The sequence below is a fragment of the Gavialis gangeticus genome, unplaced genomic scaffold (assembly GCF_001723915.1).
Source record: "Gavialis gangeticus isolate Ggan-Ray unplaced genomic scaffold, GavGan_comp1, whole genome shotgun sequence".
Lineage (NCBI taxonomy): Eukaryota > Metazoa > Chordata > Crocodylia > Gavialidae > Gavialis > Gavialis gangeticus.
In genome coordinates, this window is record NW_017728992.1 from 78865151 (window position 1) to 78888964 (window position 23814).

At 37.4% G+C, this 23814-nt stretch overlaps 1 protein-coding gene across 2 annotated transcripts in view; it reads left to right on the top strand.

Annotated features, from left to right (window-relative positions):
• The window catches only part of RTTN (rotatin), a 181680-nt gene that overhangs the window by 38775 nt on the left and 119091 nt on the right, over positions 1-23814 (top strand). For both annotated transcript variants that reach the window (XM_019524619.1, XM_019524626.1), the window contains exons 10-16: positions 5324-5439; positions 9787-9957; positions 13348-13560; positions 14185-14297; positions 15504-15630; positions 18206-18331; positions 23408-23524. In XM_019524619.1, coding sequence (XP_019380164.1) covers positions 5324-5439; positions 9787-9957; positions 13348-13560; positions 14185-14297; positions 15504-15630; positions 18206-18331; positions 23408-23524 — 983 coding nt within the window. The remainder of the gene's footprint in view (positions 1-5323; positions 5440-9786; positions 9958-13347; positions 13561-14184; positions 14298-15503; positions 15631-18205; positions 18332-23407; positions 23525-23814) is intronic.

Genomic DNA, 23814 nt, shown 5'->3' on the forward strand with positions numbered 1-23814 from the left:
TAGAGGGCAAGAGTAGGCAGACTGTAGCTGTGGACTGTGGCTGGGGTGGTGCTGGGCTTTTCCTGGTGGGGGGTTGGACCAGGGCTGTGCTCGGGGTACGTGGCACTGGGGGTGGGGGCTACCACGAATTTTGGGGTGGCTGCAGCCGCTCCATAGTTCCGCTGTCAGCACCACCACTGCCCACCCCAGTCACCCCGGCCCCAGCCAGCAGCAACAGCCCACCCTCACCCTGCATACAGATCTGGGGCGCACGTTTTCCAGTCCCCCCCCCCCCCGTGTCCCCCAGCGAGCTGCTTGTGGCTCCATTCCATGCCCAGCCCTGGCTGGGCAGTTCCTGCCCCTGCCCCTGCCGCAGCCCCATTTCCCACCCTCACCGCAGGGCTTCAGTCTCCCTGCCCCACCCCCACCCCTTCCCTCACAGCAGACTTACCAGGCAGACTATGAGATGATATAGATATAGTAATGTATTTAATGTTAATTAGCGTAGCCTGCCTTATCTCATAATTGGTGACATTAAAAACAAGAAAAAAATATAAAGGGGTACATGAACTGAAAGTTTGAGACAGAAGGGGTACACTTGTTAAAAAAGGTTGAAACCCCCTGGTCTAAGTGGTTATACATTTACCTGGCTCCTGCAAGATGATCGTGAATCAGAAATAGTTAATAACCAAGTCTTTTGTGAGCTGTGTGTGCAGTGTGGACCCCATGAAATAAGGGTTGTTGTGCACAGAGTCCCTAGCTTCTGGGGTAACCCATTTAGCAGTAGTGGTTGAACTACCCTTGGAACAGAATTCTGGCTGAACAGTCATAGGTCCTAGTAATATTTTAGATGCTGTATTTGCACATTATTTTTAAAAACTGGTGAAGTACCAGGTAATTGAGGAAAAAATCAACTTTTATAACAAAACATAGAGTGTTAAATTATCCAGACAATGGAGTTTCATTTGATTTTTGCTTTAAGTGTAGACCTGTTTTTCTGGCAGTTAATACTAAGTTTACAATTGACAGATTTGGGAAAAGAATCATTGAATCTCCAAAGGAAAGGTGATTTCAGGGTTTGGAAGGCCTTTTTCTTGACTAAAGAAGGGGAAAATTTAGATGCCATGAGGAGAAATTATACATCATCTTCCGACTTTAATCTGAATAAAGACCCATAGAGCAAAGCATATCTTCTGTGATGTAATTTAGTACAGAAAAATCTGCACGTGTGATTCAGCAGAAATTTGCAGTTTTTGTTGAGCCTAAAGAATGCTTAACTGTTTATTTAGATATAATAAAAAACTATGTTGTAAACCAAGCCAGTTTGTCTCGTTTTATTCATCCTCTAATTTCAGATCACTTTTGCTAAAAAGTTTGATCTTGATGTGAAGTTATCATCTGGCAACTGAAATAGTATAGACTGCTGTTGAACATGAAAAAATAAAGTGAACATGGGGACTAACCGGTATACTACAATGAAAAATAATGAGTTAGGCAATGAAAAGGCCTTTGTCAGATGCAGGCCATGTCTACAAACCAAGATGGAAACATAAGTGTAAGACAAGTACACTATTTTTAAACTAGTGAGCATGGATAACAGCAGTAGTAAAGATACAATTGCTTAGAGACTGAAGAAGTACAGACTGTACAAGCCAGCTGGTGACTGGTTACAGACTTGGGTTACTAGATTTCATCATTGTTACTGTTGCAAGCTATCACAGATATGCCTAATTGTGTTACGGTCACCTTTACTTTACATTTCTTCTGTATAGATGTAATTGCATAGCTTCAATAATTAGCAAGAAAAAGGAAGAAAAGCAAGCTGAAGAGTAATTGATTTATTCTTTGTTAAATGCATTTGAAAATTCTCCAGAATAAATCATTAAAGCTTTGCTTGCTAAACTAGCTTATTACAAAACCTGAAGGAAAACAGTGAGGGGCTATTTTTTGCTAGAGAAATATTGACTCAAGTCATAACTGACGCATGAGTGTATAAGAATGGGAGTCGGTTATTTTGCCTGAAGTCATAGGGGTTTGGGTGGGTGGCTTGTGGGTATGCAAACATAACTGCCTTGTTCCACAGTTCTACTCAGCAGTTCGTTTTGTATTTTTAAATAGTGATGAGAATTCTGAACACTCCTAATAAAGTGTTAATAACTTTCCTTGACCAATGCTGTGGGTGAGCTGCACATTGGTTGCTTATCTTTGAGCCCTTTTTTATGTTGAAGGGAAATGGGGTATATCATGCTGTACTCTTAAAACTCTGCTCAATAATTGCACAAGTATGCCTTCATATAGTAATTTAATTTTCCCTTGCCCTTTTAGTAATGAAACATTTGTACACGTTCTAAATGCAGTTGCATCACTAGCCAAGATGCTTGTAAAAGGGGGCTTAACCTCACTGAATGTGGATAAATGCTTTAGTCTGATAGTTGAAGGAAACATAACTATATTTGACTCCCGAAATGAATTGGGTTAGTTTAGTATCCAATTTAAAATGCCTAGTGCACGAGGTCGAGAGAACCTCCTTTTGAAAATGCTTGTCTCTATTAATTTTGGGCTTTCAAGAACTTTCTGATACCTAAAGAGCTTAAGTTCGGATAAGTAATGAGTGCTTGATATTGAACCTAGTACTATGTTAAAAATCTTATTTTGCTCTGTATTGAAGGCAACACACAGTAGCTTAGTAGCATTCAGTAGACAATATATTTTAAATGAAAGAAGCCTCAGGTCAGCTTTTCTAAAATAAAAGGATATATAGATAGATCTAGATCTATATCCTGAATTGAAACTCGTATACATTTTCAAAGCAATAAAAGAATTCAGTTGTATACATCTTAACATACTACTCAACTTTTCTTTCACCTCACCCTCCCTTATTAAAAAGGTGTTCATAATGTAAACCAATTTTGATCAGGTGTACATTTTAAATATTTTTGGGCCTTCCTAATCATCAGGGTTTTGTGTAGCATTTGTTTCCTTATACATTAGAAATATGTTACGCTCCAGAATCTGCTTGCAAAATTAATAGGCACAATTGTATTTGAATATACGAATAGTCATCATTATTCTAAGGCACCTTGTTAGGGGCAAGTTAACTCCTGGTCTTTATTAGAAAAATGGTGCCATTATTACTACTTATTGCTAAGAAACTTTTTTCATATGCTTGCCAATTAGAGCAAGCAAGGGCTCTCTCTTTTGCCCTGTTCTTGTAAGTTGCTCTTGAGGAGGATTTCATTGGCAGCTTCTGGCTCAGCTTTAGGTGAAAGCTACATGAGCTTGCTCCCTCTCCACTCCACTGCAGACACTCTCCTCTAACCTTGAAGTTGCATCTCCTTGAAAGTTGTCATCTTTCCATTGCAACTTCTAGAGTGGTTCCTAAGGATATGTCTACACCATGACAACAGCATGTCCAAGCTGAGATAGTAGGCAGGACCTGCTTGGGACTCTCCCTTCTGTTAGCTGACTCCAAATGCAGCAATATTTTGGTGGGCCTGCTTTCCGAAAGCAGCCACTTCCAGACCTTGGCCTCCTGTGTTCTTGAGAGTTACTGCTTTAGACAACTAAAGATATGTCACCGCTGCTGTCTGAGTTATAGAATATCGCAGCTGAACTGCAGGAAAGGGCCACACTCAGGAAGGGCCCAATTTGGACATGCTGCCACCATTATGTAAATACTACTGCATACCTATTCTCCATAAAAATCTCTCCAAAACTGCAGAAGCTTAAGCAGGGAAGCTGTCCCCCCCACCCCCAGTGCTGGAATAGGAGCATGGGGACTAATGTTTCCCTTCTGTGCCTACTATCAGCATGGAGAGAGGGTAGAGTCCAGTCTTCACCATGGCAGCTACAGTTTTTAACTCTTTCATGGCCACTGACAAATTGGCAGTAGCTTTCTGGCTGAAGGGTGAAGATTTCACTATCACAAAACTACTCCTATACTGACAATGAAAGCTGGTAACAAATTTTCCACAAAAATTTCTCCATAAGGTTCCCAGATGGGTTGATTTTTAGGTAAGGTGCATCTCTGAACTACCGCAATGTCAAATAACATTAGATTTACAGCAGTAATACAACTTATATCTGGAAGTCTATAAAACTTTATATGCAAATATGCTCACTTTTTGGTCAGATTTTATTGGGGAAATTTTTTTCTTCATGCTATACAAGCATTACCTTCTTTTGACCCATGAGTATCCTCTGAACAGTTATTTACAGTAAGGGAAGGGATACTTTCTGTGCTGCAGTGCTATTACTGAATCTTTCTTATGCCATTTAGGAACACTAAGAGAGAGTGCAAAGATACAGTAGAAATCTCACTGATGGTAGGTGTGGTGTTGTGTTTTATGTATAAGCTATTTACTTTGCACCTGCCTGGTTTGGTATAGGTGCTCTCTAGCAGTTGTCTCCCTAAACTGATACCTAATGGAAAGCGAGCTGGATTAGAGTTTGATTGTAAAGAAAGGGGACAAGTTTTGACAAGGATCCTTTCTAACTTAAAACCTATATTTTTGAGGGTGTTTTGGAGATTATTACTGTATATGAAACACTAATGTAGGTATACAGGGGCCAGAATCTGATGGCAGGTATGTGAGACCAAGGAGACCCAGAACTGGAGTATCTAACAAGTAAAAGTAATCTCAGAATTCTTGCTTGTAGTGTGGTTACTGTTGAACTGTTCTTACTTTATACAGATAGACTGGATAATATACAGGCTCTTGTATTTCTTTCATCAGTTTCTTTCTCGTTAAACATAGCAGAACTCCAGCAATTGCAGTTTTTACTTGCATACTTTATAAAAATGCAGTTAATTTTCTGAAAATTCATACAGCAAATGGAAATATAATGAAGAAAAAAAAATCCCAACAGCCTTTTGTAAGGAGAGTACTATTATAGCTAGATTCAACTTATGAGTGGCAAGCTAGCCATTGGGAATCTAGTAGGGTTAAAAGAGGCTTCCCAAGTACAGTATGACTTTCTCAACTAGAATTTGACTTAAATAGTGAGTTTCATTAGCTTGCAGGTGAATAATTAAAGTAAAAATAAAACTGTCTTATCGTTAGCTAATATTTTCTGGTGTAGAGCAAGTCCTCTAGCACATGAGCTCTCAATGTTGTCAGTAGGAAATAAAGAAAAAACAGACATTAGTCAAAGCTATTGCTGAGTGTTAATGATGACAATTGGTGCTAGCTGACTAGCATGAGGCACAAGGAAATTAAGTTCTGGGATGTTCAGAGTTCCAGTACTCCATGCTTAAAAGGGTAACTTTCTGAACATTAAATGCTTTCATATCCGGTCTCTGTTGGAATTCCTGTAACTTCTCTTTTCTCATTTGCATTTCTAGGCAGTAGAAAAGTGACAATGCAAGTTCTTGAATTGCTTGCTGAAGACATATTCCTTGTCAGTGATGCAATATCAGAAGATGTTTGGGAAGATAGCAGCCTCTTTGGATTAGAGTTGGTAAGTTTAGGCAGATTTTTTTTCGTTAAATTTTTGTTAATGGTATTTAATAGCTTGTCTTTTCTGTAAATATCTGTTGCTTCTACTGGAGAATATGCACATCTCATCACAGATTTCACTTTTTCAGATGCTAAAACTGTAATAATGTCAACAATTTAATGTTATTGGCATGGTTTTTTTTAAACTCTAGATTTTCTTTTTTAACAGAAAATACTGAAGTTTCACCTTAATAAAATATCCAGTATTAATTTTCATTTTCAGAATGTGTTGAATGAAACACATTTAGAAAAAGGGAACTGAGGGCTCCTATAAACATGTAGTGAGGCTGCTCTGATGTGCTGTAAATGGAGTTTGCTCTGACATGCGGGATTAATTGAGTCTGCTCGAGTGCAGAAACTAATGCTCTCCAGCAGCCTCCAGTGTCATGTGTATCAGTGTCCCCATGCTGAAAATGGCGGCAGGGTGCTTTAAACTAAAACTTGTTAGGTAAGCTGTAGTTCAAAGCACTCTACCCCCATTTTTCAGCACAGGGACAGATGCACATGACACTTGGGCACTTTTAATTAGCATGACTCGCTAATTAAATTGCCCCCCCTGCCTCATCTATAAATGACCTGAGAGATTTACTTATACTAAACTGAAAAGGACAACAAGATATGAGTGACAGGTTTAGAGACTACTCAAGAAAATTAAAAATGGAACATTGCTCTGAAGAACATCAAAGGATATTTGAAACTGTTTAGCAAAACTCAGGAAAAACTTTCTAAATGTAAGTACTGTAAAGTAGAAGACAGAAATGAAAATTGGAACATTTCAAAAGGCTTGTGTAAAAACGTACATGAGACAACACTCTAAAGCATGACAAAATATATCTGGAGGGCATAAATACTATTTTGGCCTGTTCCATTTTGGAACGTGTACAGTAGCTCAAGCCTTCCAGGCAACACACAATGCACTGTCCTCCCCTCTTCCCCTCCCTGCTTTCACCTCACTCCTTTGGTAGGCCCCCAACACTCGGGGTAGGCTTCAGGCCTCCCAGATTGCTGGGAGACTCTGCCTTTAGCCAGGATTCCCATGGCAGGGGTGTAGGATTTCTCAGCTGTGGTGGGGAGAGGCCACAAGGTCTGGTTCTTGGAAGGTTGGATGTTGTTGCAGAAAAGTAGAGGCAAAGCAGACACTGAATTAGATCACTTTTCACCTCTGCAAGATGGGGGTTGAAGAGCTGCACTGACTATTCCTGTGGGAAATGGGAGAAACTAAGCTGCAGGTCATTGAAGTTCTCTGTTTTACTGTATAGCTGGGGAGTACATGATGCAAAACTGCATGCAGTGGCCACAGTGATTCTGAAATGGAGCCCCCCTGCCATGCGAGTTTCCCCCAGCTTGCTGGCTCAGGTCTTGGCGAGCTGTACTTTGAAACATATAAAAAAAGGAGTATTTCAGCCAGATATACGTTCCCTGTGTCACCTGCCCTGGCAGAAGCACTTCAGAATTCCAATTCCCCCATGCTCCTGCCCAGCTGTACGCAGAGGAGACAACAGCCTTTTCTGTTTCCTCTCTGTGACAGCGTCGTGGCACGGCTGGGTCTGTGCTGGCCTAGAGCAGATGAGCACCAGCCGAAGTGATCATGCTGCTCTTTGAGGGGCCCCTGGGATGCTGGGGAACTGAGACCTAACTTCAGCTGTGATGGGATCTGGTACAGATGTTCGATAAAGCGCTCTAACCTTATGTGCTTGAGTCTGATACCACATTTCTCTAGGGGTATTTTAGAGCAGGATCCATTATTTTTAAAGTGCTCCTATGTGCCATGAATGTCTGTTCGGTTATGGCTATAGAGCACTCTCTGCACACTTATTGTGCAAGAAATGTAATGTCTGTACCTAACCATAGACAACACATACCTACACCTGCTGGGGAGACTTGAGTGGGGGAGGAGGGTAGCATGTTGGCTGAATTTTCCAAATTTCTCCAAATTTCCCTCCAGCCTATATACTATATTTATAGCTGACTTTATTAAATTAAACTAGCATTTTAGAAGAGAATTCTACTTATTGAATACCTTCCCCATATTCTTGGATATCAACATTCCCAACTCTCTGCTTCCAGGATGAGTTTTTTTTTTTCCCTTCCCTGTGATATCTTTTAAAACACAGGGGATCATTCATGACAAATGCATGAAAGAATAAAATTTAATATCAAAATACTGGGTACTATAGTGGTTTTATTTTCATGTATCTGAATCTAATATGCACTCATTTAGTTTACTTATCAGTATCAGAGACTAGGGACTACCATGGAGTTTGAGTTCAGCTCACTTTTGAGTCGACAAGGCTTCGCCTTGATTATGAAAATGTCAGCAGGTATGAAATGATGCCTCCCATAGTTTTGTAAAATTTTAAACATCTGATGCTGTGTATGCTGTTGTGTCAGACTTTTGCTGGTAACATTACCATAATTGTTATTTACAGAACCCCAGTAGTGAATGGCAGATTTCCTATTGCTTTAACCTCCTGGAATTTAATGCTGATTTCAGTCTTTCGAGGGCCGTTATTATTGAACAATATTAAGACTACACTGAAATTTTTCCTGAATGTTTGGTGTCTAATTAAATTTTAGTCCTTTGACTAGCTGTTATTTGGCTTGGATAAATATGCTTATTTGAATAGGACCGATGTGAAAATAGAACACTTTCTTTTATATAGAAGCAGTCAAAATTCTCCCTGTTCTTCCCACCAAAATCTATACTAAAACTTGACCATTGTAGAGGTTTTTTCTAGGAATGTGGAAGCATCATACCTCTAACCTAGCACACCTATGATGATTCTTTAGCTAGTACAACTTATTCAAGTCATGGAACTGGTATAAGCTCTATCATCAAAAGAACAAGTATACACTGCAATTTATGTTTGGAGAGAAGGGGTTTGTACTGGTAAAGCATTATTGGCAAACCCCTTGAAAGGTATGTTTGTATGAGCAGAGCAATGAATCATGGAGATTCAGTTTTAGAGCCTGCATATGTGAGATGGGCACTTTGCAGGGCACTGTCCTATTCTTTACTGACATCCCTTTAATACTGCGTATGCTTTCCATACTTACTAGTTTTTGTAGCTTTTCCCAATTTGATGTGCTGTGGATTGAATTAATATGCTGTCCTTTTCAGATAGGGTTCTTAGTAATATCAATTGCTTCAGATTCTCAACATTTTGCTTTGCGTTTGTAACTAGTAGTGAGACTAGTGTCCGTTAGAAGAAATTAAACTGATTCTATCCTTGAGTTTAAAATACTGCTTTAATGGGCTTAAATGAGAGGGTTTAGCTGCTCTGTTATTGAGCCAGGAAGAAATCAATGTTCTGTAGTTTCTTAGATTAACATAATCCTTTCCTCCTTGCTATGTAAGAATTCATGACAGTATTTACTTTAGAAGAAATATTATTTGATTCAGTCATATTTCCTGTAATTTCCTTAAATTTGGGACCTATTGGGTACATCTAGATGAGTATGGAGGTTTGTTTTGCTGGGGACAAGTAGCAGTGGCATGTGGCAGGTTACTCCAGGTGGGGTAGGGGAGGCTAGGGCCAGCAACTGTGCTGACTCCAGCAACCTTATCAGAGGTCCTAGGGCCCTCCCAGGGTTGCAGCTGTGGCGGGAAGTCTGGCCGGCAGCTTGAGTGTGGCTCTGATTTTTTTTGACCCTGGAATCTCCCGGGGTGAAAAAACCCCACTGTGCTGCAAGGTATCAGCATGAGGAATGCCTCCATGTGTGGTGTGTGGCACCATAGAGGGGTCTGCAGCATCCATGTACCGCTTGTCCATTCTTACCAGAACGTGGGCACCGAGTTGTATTCAATATCATGCTAGCTGTTCTACATACCTCTTTTGCAGAATTTATCTTCAGCTTTCATACTTACAATGACCATCATTTTTTTAAATCTAGTGTTGTGAATAATCAAAAATAAGGGGAGTTATATGTATATCTGACTATCATATACCTGTGTTTTGCTAACCTCCTTTTCTACATGCTCCCTTTCTTGTGTCCAAAGAGCTGATTTCATTTGATAGTGATTCTGTCTAAGGTTCCTAATTTGTTCCAGAGACATTCTGGAACAAATTCAAAGTATTCTTTCCTGTGAAATGTTGAGGACAGTTCCAGAAATTTTAATAGTATTTTTATTTAAAAGAAAATCAAAATACTACTACAGTATTTTATTATGTAAAATGAACTATATTTGTCTTTTAATATTTACCCAAATATTTCAGTTTTATTCTTTTAAATCATGCTATAATGCTGTGTGATATTTTTTTCATTATGTTTTCCACTGACATTCTTGTAACTTTGTTTTCATTTGCAGAAAGATAAGCTGCTTAACGTTTTCAATTCACTTGGAGAAACCATATCCTACCACAAAAGCAATGTCAGTTCAGAGCAACCTGAGATGATGATGGTGCACCACAGAATGGCTTTTATAAGTATTTCACTTTTCACGGTCCGATTATTACAGACCCTACTCCCCGTAGAAAAGGTGAAGAGGAACATTAATTATAGCGTTGTTTATAATAGCAGCAGCAATAATGATAATGATGGTATTGATGCTGATGATAGTAATAGTAATTCTTGTCCTTTTGTAATAGTAGGAAAGTTTGAAGAACTAGTTCTCTTAACTAGTTTGTGTTCAGTGCTAGTAGCTAGTTGGCAAGGTAAACAGGCTAGTGAATCTTGCAGGTGGTCTTAAGGGTCATAGAATTAAACAGCACTCTGCCTAACCTGCTGTGATTTTAAAGCTTCAAAGGGTCTTAAGCCAGGATCTGTTCTTCTGCAAAGATGGGTGTTTTTAAATATACTTTATTCCATATTGTTTTTGACAAAATCCAGTGTTGTTTATCCTCTGTCATATTTCCAGCCTACCTATGAGAATGAGATCAAAACTTTATCGTCAGCTAGAAGGAGGCATAGAATGTTCCATTCAAGCCTTAGGCAGGTCATATTTGCATGAGCAACATTTGTTCAAGTTTAAAATAAGCAGTAGGGGACCTGTCCTGAATCCCACCAAGCAGAAGCATGTGGCTTGAAGCAGTAAAACTTCCTAGTGCATTTGCTGGCCAGTGTGCACGAGGAAGGGACATTGGTATTACATAGCAAGTATTCTCTTATGAGAGTGTATTGTTAGCATCAGGATTAAAGCCATTACTGTACAGTGATTAAAGATGTGTCACTTCCAGGTACTGTATCTTGGAATTATATTAGCTCAGTAGATCGGGTCATGCAGGAAACAGACTTGAATTGACCTAATTAAGTGCCTGACTTACACAGGGTTTAAATGCTTAGATTGATTAATTGGATAAGAGTTTTAATAGGATACTTAAACAGAAACATAAGTTTATCACTGCTATATTTTTTTTCAAAGTCAAAGAGCTTAGTGGTTTGCAAGGCTATGCTGCCCTCTACCTGTTATTAGCAAGCTATACTCTGTTCAAATAGTTATTTTTGTTTCACGTATTGTTCATATTAAAATAGTGGAGACCTTTTATTTGACAGCTAGAATATGAGATGCCCTTGGCAATGCATTTTGCAGTGATTTTAATTATTAATTGTAGGGTACTGCATGCAAAGTAGTATTAAGTTGTGTTAAAGGAATCGGAACTTGTGGTAGAGGTGATATCTTCTATTAGACCAACTAGATGTTTGCAAAATAATTTTTCTTTATTTGCAAGCTTTCAGGTGCACGCACCCTTCTTCAGGCATAGGAGAAAAAAAGATTGTAAAAGTTCTCCTGGGTAGAAATGAAAGTTCATATTTCATAGGAAAGCTGAAGGTGTGGTAAAATCTCCTGTTTGGAACAGTTCATTTTATGGAGATTAGGTTCAGAGAAAAGGTGGAACAGTCTTTTTACCTAGAAGTTGTTTGGTGGCAAGTCATATTTCCTTCTGGTTATGGTGTTTCATATTTCACACAAGTGTAAAAAGATGGAATGCTCTTCTGCACAGGAATTTATTGTGTGGTGAGGTATCTCTGGGCTCTGTGATAATGCAAATTACCTTGCACAAAGGCAAGAGCAGGGTCTCAAGTTTCAGGTGGTAAAACTTGCTCCTTCCTTGTAAAATTATGAATATTTCACTTAAAAAAAAAAAAAAAAAAAAAAAAACTAGCTAAAATTTGATATCTTCCATGTGTCAGGTATCCAAGTTGTAGCTGTATTGGTCTAGAGGCAAAAGCAATCAGTATGTTGTGTTGCACAGTCTTGCAGTTTCTAAGTTTTAGATAGTAATCTAATACCATATTTACCCAAATCCAAGATGACTTTGAATTTAAGACATGCCCCCAATAATTATAGAACAATTAGATTCTATAAAAAGAGCATTATAACAAATTTATAATTTTCCCTTTATAGAATCTAATTATTAGGAGGGTCATAATAAATTTTATCCCCAACTGCAGGGGTTGGGGGACAGGCTGCCTCTCCCATGCACCTTACTCTTTTCCCACCTCCCCCCACCGCCCATTGCCTGCATCTCTGCTGCCTATCCCCTTATTCCCTCTGCCCTTTGCCACCCCTGCCATCGCTCCTCCCACCTGATTCACCTGTTCCCCATGTGCACTGATGTCTTATTCCTCACCTGCGCAGCTGCTAGATTTCCCCACACGTGCTGCTGCCACATCCCCTGCCCTGTGCTGATGACATGCCCTCCTACACATTTGCTACTGATCAGTCAGCAGCTCAGGTCAGAGGATGTGGCAGAGCACACATGTGGGATCAGGCAGCAGTGCTGGTCAGGGAATGGGGGCAGCAGCATGTTGGGTGTTGGGGCAGCAGTGCAGGTCAGGGGATCACATACTGCTGCCCATCCCCTTACCCTCACTGCTTCCCCACCCCACACTCGATTTCCCAACTCATGCTTCTTCCTCATCCCTCGCTTGATCCCAAAGTGTGCTGTTGCCCCATTCCTTCCTTGATTCCAGATCCTACTTCCACCCGGTCTATGGAACTGAAGGTTTTAGAAAACATGGAAAATTCTCTTTAATGGCTGTACATTGGAATTCACCACTTTGCTCTGCATCTTAACTTTTCTGGGGTATTTTTCCCAGAAATTCTGAAGCCTAACACTTGGAGGGATTCTTCCATGCATATGGGGTTATTTGATCCCAGCAGTCTTTCCTGCCTAGAGCAGGGGGACTGCACCCGATGATCTCATGAGGTCTCTTCCAACTCTAAACTTCTGTGACTGAATGATTTGCCATTAAGTAGCATATATTTTACTATTATATGATTTCTCCCTAGTTCTTGGAAAAAATGTAGCCATATTAATTCAGTTTCTTATGGTTCCATTTCTATTCTTTTGGTGCTCAGTACAGTAGCAGAAGTGTGTGTGATTTTAGGTTTTTTATAATTCTGTGTGAACAGCAGTTAAGTGATATAGTTATCAGACTTCAGATGATTGATTTTTAGCTGAGTAATCGTTTAATGCTACCTAAGTCATTCTTGAATCTGGTGATGTGTTGTATCTGGCACAGTGTTACATAGTTTAGGATTTGTAGAAATACTTACAAAGTTTAAAATCATGACAGGCAAAGGTCTAGAAGGATAACTGGAGGTCTGTGTATAGTCTGCCATCTGGTGGTTCAACCTTAGAATTGTTGTAACTGACCATCCCATGGCTGGATTGTGTGTATATTTCTGCACATTGTGGCAGCTCAAACTCTAAGGTAAAAAATTCAAAACCAACTTGAATCTGCTTTAGTTTGTATTCTTTGCATATTTTGCATATTGTTTTACTAATTTTACTTTAAAAAAATCTAAATAGCAGTACTGAGGATTATGCTAGTTTAATTCAGAAGTGGAATTCAGTAGCCAATGTTTGTACTATGTTTCAATATTTTTTTTCTTTTTTACAATTCTCCCTTAACGTCCTTCAAGGCCAACAGTGTGTTACCAGAGAGCTTGCTGACTGCTTTATTTCTTCTGTCCCTGGACATGCCCTTTTCTTTGGAATATCCAAACACTCATGAATCTGTTGCAGCCTATCTGGAGCAGATGAATTCTGAGAACTACAGCATTTATAAGCAAGCTGCAGAAGCAGTTTATTCAATTGAATGCGCTTGTAACTTTATGATGGATATCCATAAGGAGGTATGAAATTCAATATCACCACATGTACAAAAATGTAGATATAATTCTGATACAATTCATAAAGTTAACTTAATACAAATGAGTTTGCAGTATTAACTAGGCTTGTGAAGTTTTAAATCTTAAGATATATACCTATCTATATCTTCATGTGGCATTTTTATTTAGAATAATTGCTTAAATACATTAAGAGCACAAGAACTTTTGAGATGTATAAGAATATATTTTATGCTTTGTGGTCCCAATGGCATGGCATGTTGGGCGCACACATTTTTTTTTTTCTTTGAAATTTAATGGTATTTGTCAAGGCTTAGTGTCTCCTGAAAAGCAATCAGCTGTTCGTTGGAACAGTCCATAAAAGTGAGACATATATTTGACCCATCATTTTTTTTGTTTTAAATGTATGTAATAGTAACTTTTGCTTGTTATTCATGGGATTTTAGGAGATACAGTGTTTTGTTTTGTTTTTGTGGTTTTTTTGTTTTTACAAAGGAAAGTTAACTGAGCCTTAACTGAGCTAAGCCAAATATCACCAAATTGTCCACATCTCAACATGTATAAAAAAATTGTACTATTTTTTAATAACACTAGCACTGACTTTCCTTTTTTCTTTCTGTCTTTTTTTAGGGGGAGAAGAATCTTTTTGAGTTAATAGAATTGGCAGATCAGGCCCTTGGTAGTCTTTCTTACCATCAACACTTTCCGTTGCTTCAGGAATTCATTCATATTTGCTCTAATATGTAAATAAATTACTGTTGCTCTTAATATAGAAGGGAAATATATTTTCCTTTTATACAAGCATTGTGTTTCTTATACTGTTTCAGGAGAAGGAGGAGTAAAATTGTGTGGAAGCTTGATATTTATTTGTGATCCAAATTTTGGTCTTGTTCTGATCATGAATTTATTCAGTCATATCATAAAAGAAAATATCCATAAAAAGAAAGTTGTAAATTTGAGTGTGGGAACTAATACATCAAATAACTTATTCATTTTGTTACATCTAGAGTAGATAAATAATATTTTTAGTCTTTTTCTGGAAAAAAAGAATATTGCATTTTTTGATTGAAAATTCAGATTTTAGATTTTTTTCTCCTGTTTTGGAATTTTCAGTTTTAATGCATGCAGTTTCTTAGAAAAATAATGCTTTCTGAAAGTGTAAGCAAGCTTTAAAAGCAGTGAATAAAACAATTCATAGCCTGATGAGAGATGTTTCTCGTAATGTTCTGTGTCCAGAAATGTGAAGTCTACTCTTCTGTTTCCTCCCATTAATTATGCCCACTAAGTCTTTAATTGCTACTAATGACCACTGTTCGTACTAAACAATCAAAAGTTATGCTTTTCTTCTCTGTCTCTATTGTAACAGTGAGATTAGACTATGATATTTTAAGTATGCTTTCTAATAGTTTTTTTTGCTCGTGTATCAACTTTGTATCTCTTAAAAATGCCTATTTGAACTATAAAAACATCAATCTATAAAGGTACTGACTAGTAGTTTTGGTTATACAATTTGATATAAGACACCTATCTATTTTGAAAGTAAAATTTGTCACGTACACAACTGTGAACAATACTATATCTTCTTGCATGTCACATGCCCCCAAATAAGATGCACACTTTTTGGGGGAAGGCTAATTTTTTGGTAGAAAGGTGTGTGGTATATGAGTAAATATGGTACTACACATTGCAACTTTACAGTGTTGGGGGAGAAATACAAAATGATCTGATTCACTGTATGAGTGAATTAAAATAATTTATTATTCAGGATTACTACCATAAGTATTTTATAAAGAATATTGAGCAAAATAATGGTGATAAACTTGATATTGTGAGACATTTTATATAACTCCTCTATAACTTATTCTGTAATATAAACATCTTTATTGATATAGTACAACAGCTCTATAGTAGCTAATTTATCTTGGGCATTTAACTGTTTCCACTTACAGCTGGAAGTCTGCCCAGGCTAGTCCACGGCTGAAGACTGAGAGCCAGAAGGTGCTCCTCCATTTGTTGTCTCATCCTCTGCCAAATATAAAATATGAAGCTTATCGGTGCTCTCTGGAAACTGTTAAGGTTAGAAAGAAATTGGTTTTGTAATGTTTCTTTTGAAGAAAATATGTATTGTTTGATGATTTTACATTTTACTCTTTCTAGTCTGTTGTTTATTTTGTAGTACTAGATGGCATTTGAAGTCTACTGTTTTGTTTGTAACATCATGAAGTTCAAGTGATTACAATTGTGCTCCATAAATTTTAATTTTAAGTGGTGGTAATGTTCTAGAATCTGAGATACAAATGGATTGATAAATTGAAATGATACATTTAGCTTGTTTTGAAGGACCTTTGGCATCTCCTAGTCTATTATTTTTTAATTATTTATGTTAAACAACTTTAAATGTAATCTTTTTCAGTGTAAATTATTTTTGCTTTACAAATAAGTTTACATATTCCATTTGGCTTGGGTACTGAGGTTAGATTTTTTTCAGCCTTTTGTTTCTTGCCAGTTTTACTTCCTTCTCATGTGATGCCATTTGAGTTACCAGCTCTTTTCAGAGATTTTTCACTTCTTTTATTTAAAAAAAATTCTAACTGACAATTTTAATAAAGGACAAAAATGTTCACAATCTTGTTTTTAGCTTTTAATTAATTAGTGTGATTTAGAAGAAAGACAAAAATGCATTTACACCACTTTTTCACTACTTCGACTTATACAGATTCAGAAGGAATGACACAAAAGTTAACCTTTTTTTGAGTCTATTGTTTTTACCCCAAAAGAGAACAAAATTTTAAAACTCCAGTCTCCTTTTTTCTTCTTCTTACCTTATTACTGTTCATTACTGTACTTCATTTTGTACATCAGTTGGTAGGAGGGATATAAGCGTAAGCTTACAGTGCAGTTGTAAGATGCAGTGCAGTCCTGAAATATACCGTCTAAAAATGGCAACTGTATTATCCTGATCTGCTCACTGTGTTTTTAAGGTCTTCTGTATTCACTTTGGGGAAGGTGGTGGGAATACTCTTTCCTTTTTATATCTGTTGAAGTTAACTCTTCAGAAATAAATTAACTAAAAAAAGAAGACATGCAAGTTTTTCTTAAATGTTTTTAATTTGTAATCCTTTACACTTTTATGCAATTTTACATAAGCCATTTACTGTTGTTTATGGCCCTGAAGCTATAAATAAATGTTGCATTTGACATGGTCCTGATTGTTCCAGGATTTTACCTGGATCACAACAGGATCAGTAGAGTCCATTACACATTTGTGTCCCTCTTCCAAGTTTTATTGCTGCTCCTCTACCAGTAGGTGGCCTGCAAGAGCACGCATCCTGGACAGCTTGTTAATACTGGCTGTAATAACCTTACAGACAGCACCATGATATCCTGGGGGAAAAGGTGGTAGCACATTTTTATCCCACATACTTTGACAGGCCATGAAGTAGAACAGCAGCCTTGCATATCTGTAGGGTTCCAGCACAACACAGATTGTCTTGGGACAAACGTGATATCTGTTTATAGCCTGAATGAATAATTTAACCTCAGTATCTTTTATTACTGCTGTTTATTCATTTAATAAAATACAGGCCGAGTTTCAAGGCCAGCAGTTAAAACCAAACTTTATTTTACTTGGGAGTTGGCTAGACTTTGTTCATTTAGTGGTAAATACCACCAGGCTTCAGGAATCATCACTGTTCTTGGTTTGTACAGCACCTAGAATGCTGTAGTTCTTCACTAAGATTCTAACTGTTGTTACATTTAGAGAAAAATAATATTCACACTACTAATTTGAATTATCCTACATTTGGTGATGCCTTACAAAAATTGGCATTAAATAGATGATCTCAAATATAATACCAGCACTTGTAAGCAGTTTGAATATTGTTGGTTACTCATATTTCGCTTTTACTTCTGTTTGTGATGTCATAATTTTACTAATTCTCAGATTTCCTGGTCTTCCAGAGTACATAACTCATTTCTAATTTTTAAAAAAGGATTACAATTTTTCTTCTGGTTGATTTATACTTTAATCATTTTTATATTTTAATTAGTGATACATGCATACACATATGCAATGCACACATGCACTCAATGTACATACATGTGCATACAGTTTTTTTGATTCATTTCAACTTTTTTAATAAAAATGCCTAATTTTAGATTAAATAATCATTTTAAAGAGGCACTAAAGGATTAAGTGCATAGCTTCTGCTTAACATTCTCTGTGAAAATGGCATTAGTAAAAGGGGCACCTTGGTTTATGTATAACTTTCAGGATTGTGTGCCTCCTAAGGGCACAGAGAATGCCTAATAACCAGATGTGAGAACTAAAATACCTAATTGTGGTGTAAAGATGATGACATCCTGTCAAGAATAGAAAAATGTTTGCACTGTCATATAAATTTATGAAGCTGCAGTAGCACTAATATTTATTCAATAGCTTTGGAATGTTTATTATGCGGTGCTGAGATGCACTTTTGATGAGAGAACTATAGTTCTTTTGACACTTTGAATAGTAATGTGGCCTTTTTGGCATAGCAGCTCAATTGTTTTTCCAAGAAAATCATAAAATGAAAAACTATCTAGAAAACAAGGTATAGAAATGGAGATATTATTAAATTTTGAAATTAAGCACTTGTTGTTTTTGATGAAGGAGTGTTTAGGTATCCATAATGTCGCTAAACCCGTTTCATCTATTTGCCATGGAGTGCATTTTCTTCTTCATCCAAAAGTTTTATATGAAATTTCTACATTTGGACTTCAGGAGTCTAAAAATGAGGTACGGTTTTTAAATCTTATAAAGGGTTGACATTTACATATAGACAAATAATCTATTTCACTATTCTCAGTAGTGGTTTTACTCCTATTTCATCTCTCACTTTTTCTTTAATGGTTCTATTAAAACTGCTAAATGTATGTACACCTGGAAAAGTAAGACCTAAAACTGCACATCCACGTTAATTTTTACCTGCAGAAAGACTGTGTGCATGATAAGATTGAAAATATTTGAAGATTCACCTCAGTAGCATGAAAAGGTGATGATAGGTAATAAGGATAAAATTATTAGGTACAAGTTTGATGTGTTGACCTTTTATGGAAGATGCCAAATCAGATTTCTCTGTTTTTTTTAAAACAGACTACCCAATTACTTTACAAAATAACCTTAGCATTACAGGTACTGCACATTGACATTATAATATTGTGTCCTTATAAAAAAGGATGTAGTGGAAGTGTCAGTAAAGTTCAGTGAATGGATTAATGGACTCATCCATTAGGAATACAGGGAAACTTAAACAAAAAAATCATGAACATCTTGAAATTTTGTTTTGGGTCTAAAAAACATGTTGTCAGTACAAGGTAGTAGTAGTTTATTTACAGTTTTCGTTAAAACAATACAGTAAAATTGTCTATAAAATTATATGTAATTGGTAGTTATTGGGAAAAACCTGTAATAAGATTACATATTTAAAGTTTACACAGTTTAAACAAAATTAAAACAGAACATACGATATGATGATGCAAAAACAGATAACATGAAACAATATTATAATAGTAGAATAAACAAAATAAAACAATAAAAAAAACAAGGAATTTTATTTGATTTTGGACCTTTATTTTTTATGCAAGTAATACAAATACACCTGGAGAGTATAGGACAGGGTGTAAATTCTTAGAGAGGAGCCAGCTTTTTTCCTCGGTAGCCTAGTATTTAAAATTTTCCACAAATGGAGAGATCCATTTTCTTGTTATTTCTTTAAAGAATGAGTAAGACCATGAATAGCGACTTAAATCATCTATCTAATTCTTCCCAGAAAATCACGTCTTGTGTGTATATGGGGTCCAATACCAACTGCCCATAATGACTGCACATCATTTGAGTGAATTGTAGCCTAGCAATGGTCTCCTGTTTACAGTTTTGTATTTCAGTTAGGTTTCTAAGTCAAATGGGTACTCTATTAATCTCAACAAAGCTAAAGTTTGAAGACATCTCAATGCCTCAGTAATCTGTATACTGGCATCTTTAATGTGTTAATTTATACCTTGTTTAAATATAGGGCTCATATAGAGTCAATCACTGTTAGCAACTCTCCTGGGACATTTGTCTGGAGGAAAATACAAATGTTATTTATTTTAAAGTTTATTTGGAAGAGGAGAGGCTTCTAAAATGCAGCTCTTGGGGCATCTGATAGGTAGGGGCCACTGGAATTCATACCAGAAGTGAGCTTTGCAGCGGTTCCTTTAATCTTAGAGTTTCCCCTGCGTGTGCTCCCACTACTGACTGGCGGAGGGGCCCTGTTGGCCCCACTGCTTGCTCCTTTCACTTCTGGCTCGAATTCCAGTGGTCCCTCCTGATAAGGGTACAGTTTATAATTTTTATTCAATAATTTAGAGTTCCTAATTTAGCAGAAGTGCTCATGGTAAGCAACCCTGTCATAGAATTTGGAAGAGATAAAAGCTGCCTTAAAGTAATTAGAATTTTTTTTTCTATTTTTGTGACCTTGGGGTCACAATAAAGTGACCTTTACATTAGGTTTATAGACCCTTAGTGCTGCCAGTACTGCCCTTCTTCCAATCCTATTGCGAAAGGGTTACAAAACCCGTACAAAAGGGTTGTAAAAGTGATGCAACTGTAAGCAATGGTCTGTGCAAGAATAATTTTCTCTGAAACTGGCCTGATCTTCTTCCTGAATGTTATTTTCAGAAATCCATGTTTGTAAATGAGAGAGAGTAAGCATCTCCCAAATATTTTGGCTAGAATGCACATCGAATAGGATGATACGTGCAGGATCTCTTATTACCATTTTTAATAAATTGGGACTATTATTTTCATTCCTGTGCTTAAGATAAATTCTTCTAAATGAATTATATTAAAAGTTTTGTCAAATAATACAATTGTTCATCGAGTTTACCAAAATTTAAACATGAGACTAGTTCTGGTAACATACATGGGATTATAGTTAAACTCCATGTTTAAGCTTTTGAAGAAAAAATTGTTAATATATCTCTCTATTCCTAGTTTATAACTTTTTCCAGTGTGTATACCTGAATTTAAGCAACTAAAATCAGTCTATCTGTACCTACTTTACAACAGATGTTAGTTGGTACTGCCTTATTTCAGTAGTTCTCTAAATACTCTACATGCAAACAACATAGAACAGCTTTCTTTACATTTTTAGAAAATATTATTAATCAAGGGTTAATATCTATACAAGTCTTAAGTAAAAAAAAAAATTCTTAAATGCATACATTTTATGGAGTTTTCTTTAATATTTTATTTTTGTTTGTTTGTTGTTTTAGTTTAGTTGCTTCCAGGTTTCTTTGCTTAATGAAATGAAAATCAGTTGACAATTGAATCATGCTTCCAAATGTAATTTAAATTGTGCTGGACTACACGGGGAAAAAATATTGGCCTTATTTTGGGAATTTGTGTATGTTCTTCCTTATTTGCCTTTAAACAGGTGGCATTCCCAGCCTCCTGTAAACAAAATAAATGCAGTCAAATAAGGCCCAAACCTTATATTCTTCTCAAATGTTGGTTTTGCAGTCTAACCTGCAGCCTGCAGGCCCAGCATGGCACAGGGCTCATGGAGCCATGGCATCCAATCTGCCATAGGTTGGGGCATTTGGTGGCCTTCCCTCCCACGCCATGCATAGGGATCAGGGTGGGCCACACCCCCTACCTACCCTTACATGGCTCAATCTGGGGCAGGTCATGCCCCCTTCTTCCCACCTCCGTGCAGCCAGATTGGGCCACATATCATTGCCCTGTGTGCTAGATTGGGCGCACCAGCTACATCCATCCCACAGACGGATTGAGCGCTGTCCATCCAGCCCAAGGGGGAAAAAGGTTGGGTTCCACGAGTTTAAGCTGTATGTAGTAGGCAATATGTAGCAGAAAATTCACTGATGGCTAATTTTTCTGAGAGTTAACTGTTAAAGTTTTTCTAGTCAATTTTAGTCCATTAGCATAGAGGCAGCACACGGGGTTTCTTTTTCCTTGCTTGATTTTTGCAAGGCTTTACAGCAGTTCAAAAGCTCAGGGCAGTTCTCTTCTATGTTATAAAAAGGCATGATGAGCCAAGCCAAGTTCCATTTCATAGAGCTGGCTGGTTGAATTGGAGAGAGTTCATGTAAAATACTAACGTTTAACATTGGGGGTTAATTTTCTAGTTATTCTCAGCTCCTGTCAGTGCTAAGCTGTTAGCTTTGAAACTGGCTAGGTCCTTTCCAATTAAAGTCTGCTGTTGGAGAAATGGCACTGAGAGTGATAATGTAATGAGCCATAATCAGGTGTGAATAGCAAAGCAGAGTTGAAGGTTGCCTCTGCCTTATGAAGTAACCAGCATTAAATAGGTGGAAAAAGCTGAGAGCAGACTGTTTCCTCATGAATTAGCAGGCATACTTAAATCATATTAAGTGATTCCTTTAATGTTGAAATCTGTGGAACTTGCCAAATGACTGCTGATGTTTGTGCTATTAAGGCTGTTGCAGTTTGACCCAGATCAAAACAGGCGCAAAACAATTCATTTACACACATTGTTCTTTTACACTGTGCTGATACTTCTCTGCCCTCCCTACTCTCTCCTGAGGGCTGTTCTCTTGTCCTGCTACTGCAGCCTGAGCTTACCCTTACTGCTGAATTTGGGGCTCCCCGTTGCCATTGATAATGGAAATCAGTGGCATTTGCTAGTGATGGTACATGGAGGCTGCAGTAGTGGGGGCACAAGAACAGCCCTTAGTGCAGAGCAAGCAGGGCTGGGATGCTGTGGAGTGGGTCGGCACCCAAGCAGCAGCCTGCCATTCTTAAAGGTTACCAGTCCCTGGTGTAGATGAATCAACAGGAGAACCCAGCATCCCCAGGGGGGATTTAAGATTTCTTAGTCTGTGAAAAATAGATTAATGAGTAGTGGCTATCCATTGTGGGTAGCTTTTTCTTGCAGAGGGAATGGTGAGAAGCTTTTGCAACATATGCAATATTTGAGCAGTCTGTAAATGCTTAATGAATGTTTCTTTTTTAAAGGCAGAGCTTCCAGAATTGGTGTTTCTTCTTGTTGGTACTATAAAAGCAAACATAGCCTAAGGATCATAAATCTTTTAAAACAATATAGCTCTTGAGGAATATGACAATCTGATCTGTTAGCTATTTTGAGAAACACAAACAATTTGCCAGTTTTGGTAACAATAGTTTTAACAGGTTTCCAGAAGAAAGCCTAGTGTTCATGTAGCCACTTTATAATTTTTTTTTTCCTTGCAAAAAAATGTCTTAGAGATGTTGGAATGTTCCTGAAAATTAGTCAGGTATGAAGAGAAGAAAAGATTTTGTTTTCTAAAGACAGAGACCATAGAAAAAGAGAAGAGGTTAGCAGGTGTCTGATATTATGTAATGACTCATTTCTTCTACTTGAGCACTGCTTGCAACATATGGAAAGATTCATGAGTATTTATTAAAAATATGAACAGAAGTGAAGAGTTATGATGACAAAGTGATTCAGCAAAACTTCAGTGATTGTGGGATTTAACAAATTTCTGTATGGCAGGATTGATGATGCATTTTTACTGTTTACACCACTGAACTTTTTTTCTATAAATAGAATGTCTTTTGTCATAGAAATCAGAATACCCATGTTGTAAAAGGATTGCATGTCAAGAATTAGAGTAGAAAGTAATACCAGCTGTAGTAGCCCATCAACAATTTGCAGAGGAATCATTCTAGGAAGAATATTTCCCTTCTTTTCCCTATATGCATAAGTTGACTAATTGGAAATATTCTGTAGGAAATTGCCTGCTGTAGGATTGACAAATTGACTTAACCACTTCCTTCTGTTATGTTATTTAATCCTTTGTTGTGGAACAGGTGAACTCTGCTGCCAAGGCCATTCTGATGTATCTGTTACAGGGGCAATTAATGATGACAGCAATGACCTGGAACAATTTTATTGAGGCTCTTTATCCTATCATTCCAATACTACAGGTACTCTCGCATCATTTTAAAGCAAATTTATGTTTATTATTGTAGGAATGCATGTACAACAACATTGTAATGTTATACAAGGAAAAATTAAGTAGTGTATTTACTCAATTTTAAGACCAGAATTTTCCCCTTATTTAAAGGGGGGGCAGGGGGCTTGTCTTAGAATTGAGCGTGGAAAGGGGCAGGCAGCTGTTGTGGCTTGGCCTTCAGGCTCTACCTGGTGTTGGAGCCATAGCTGCAGCTGCTACCTGTCTCTCCCCAGCCCTGCCCAGCACCCTGCCATCTCCTGT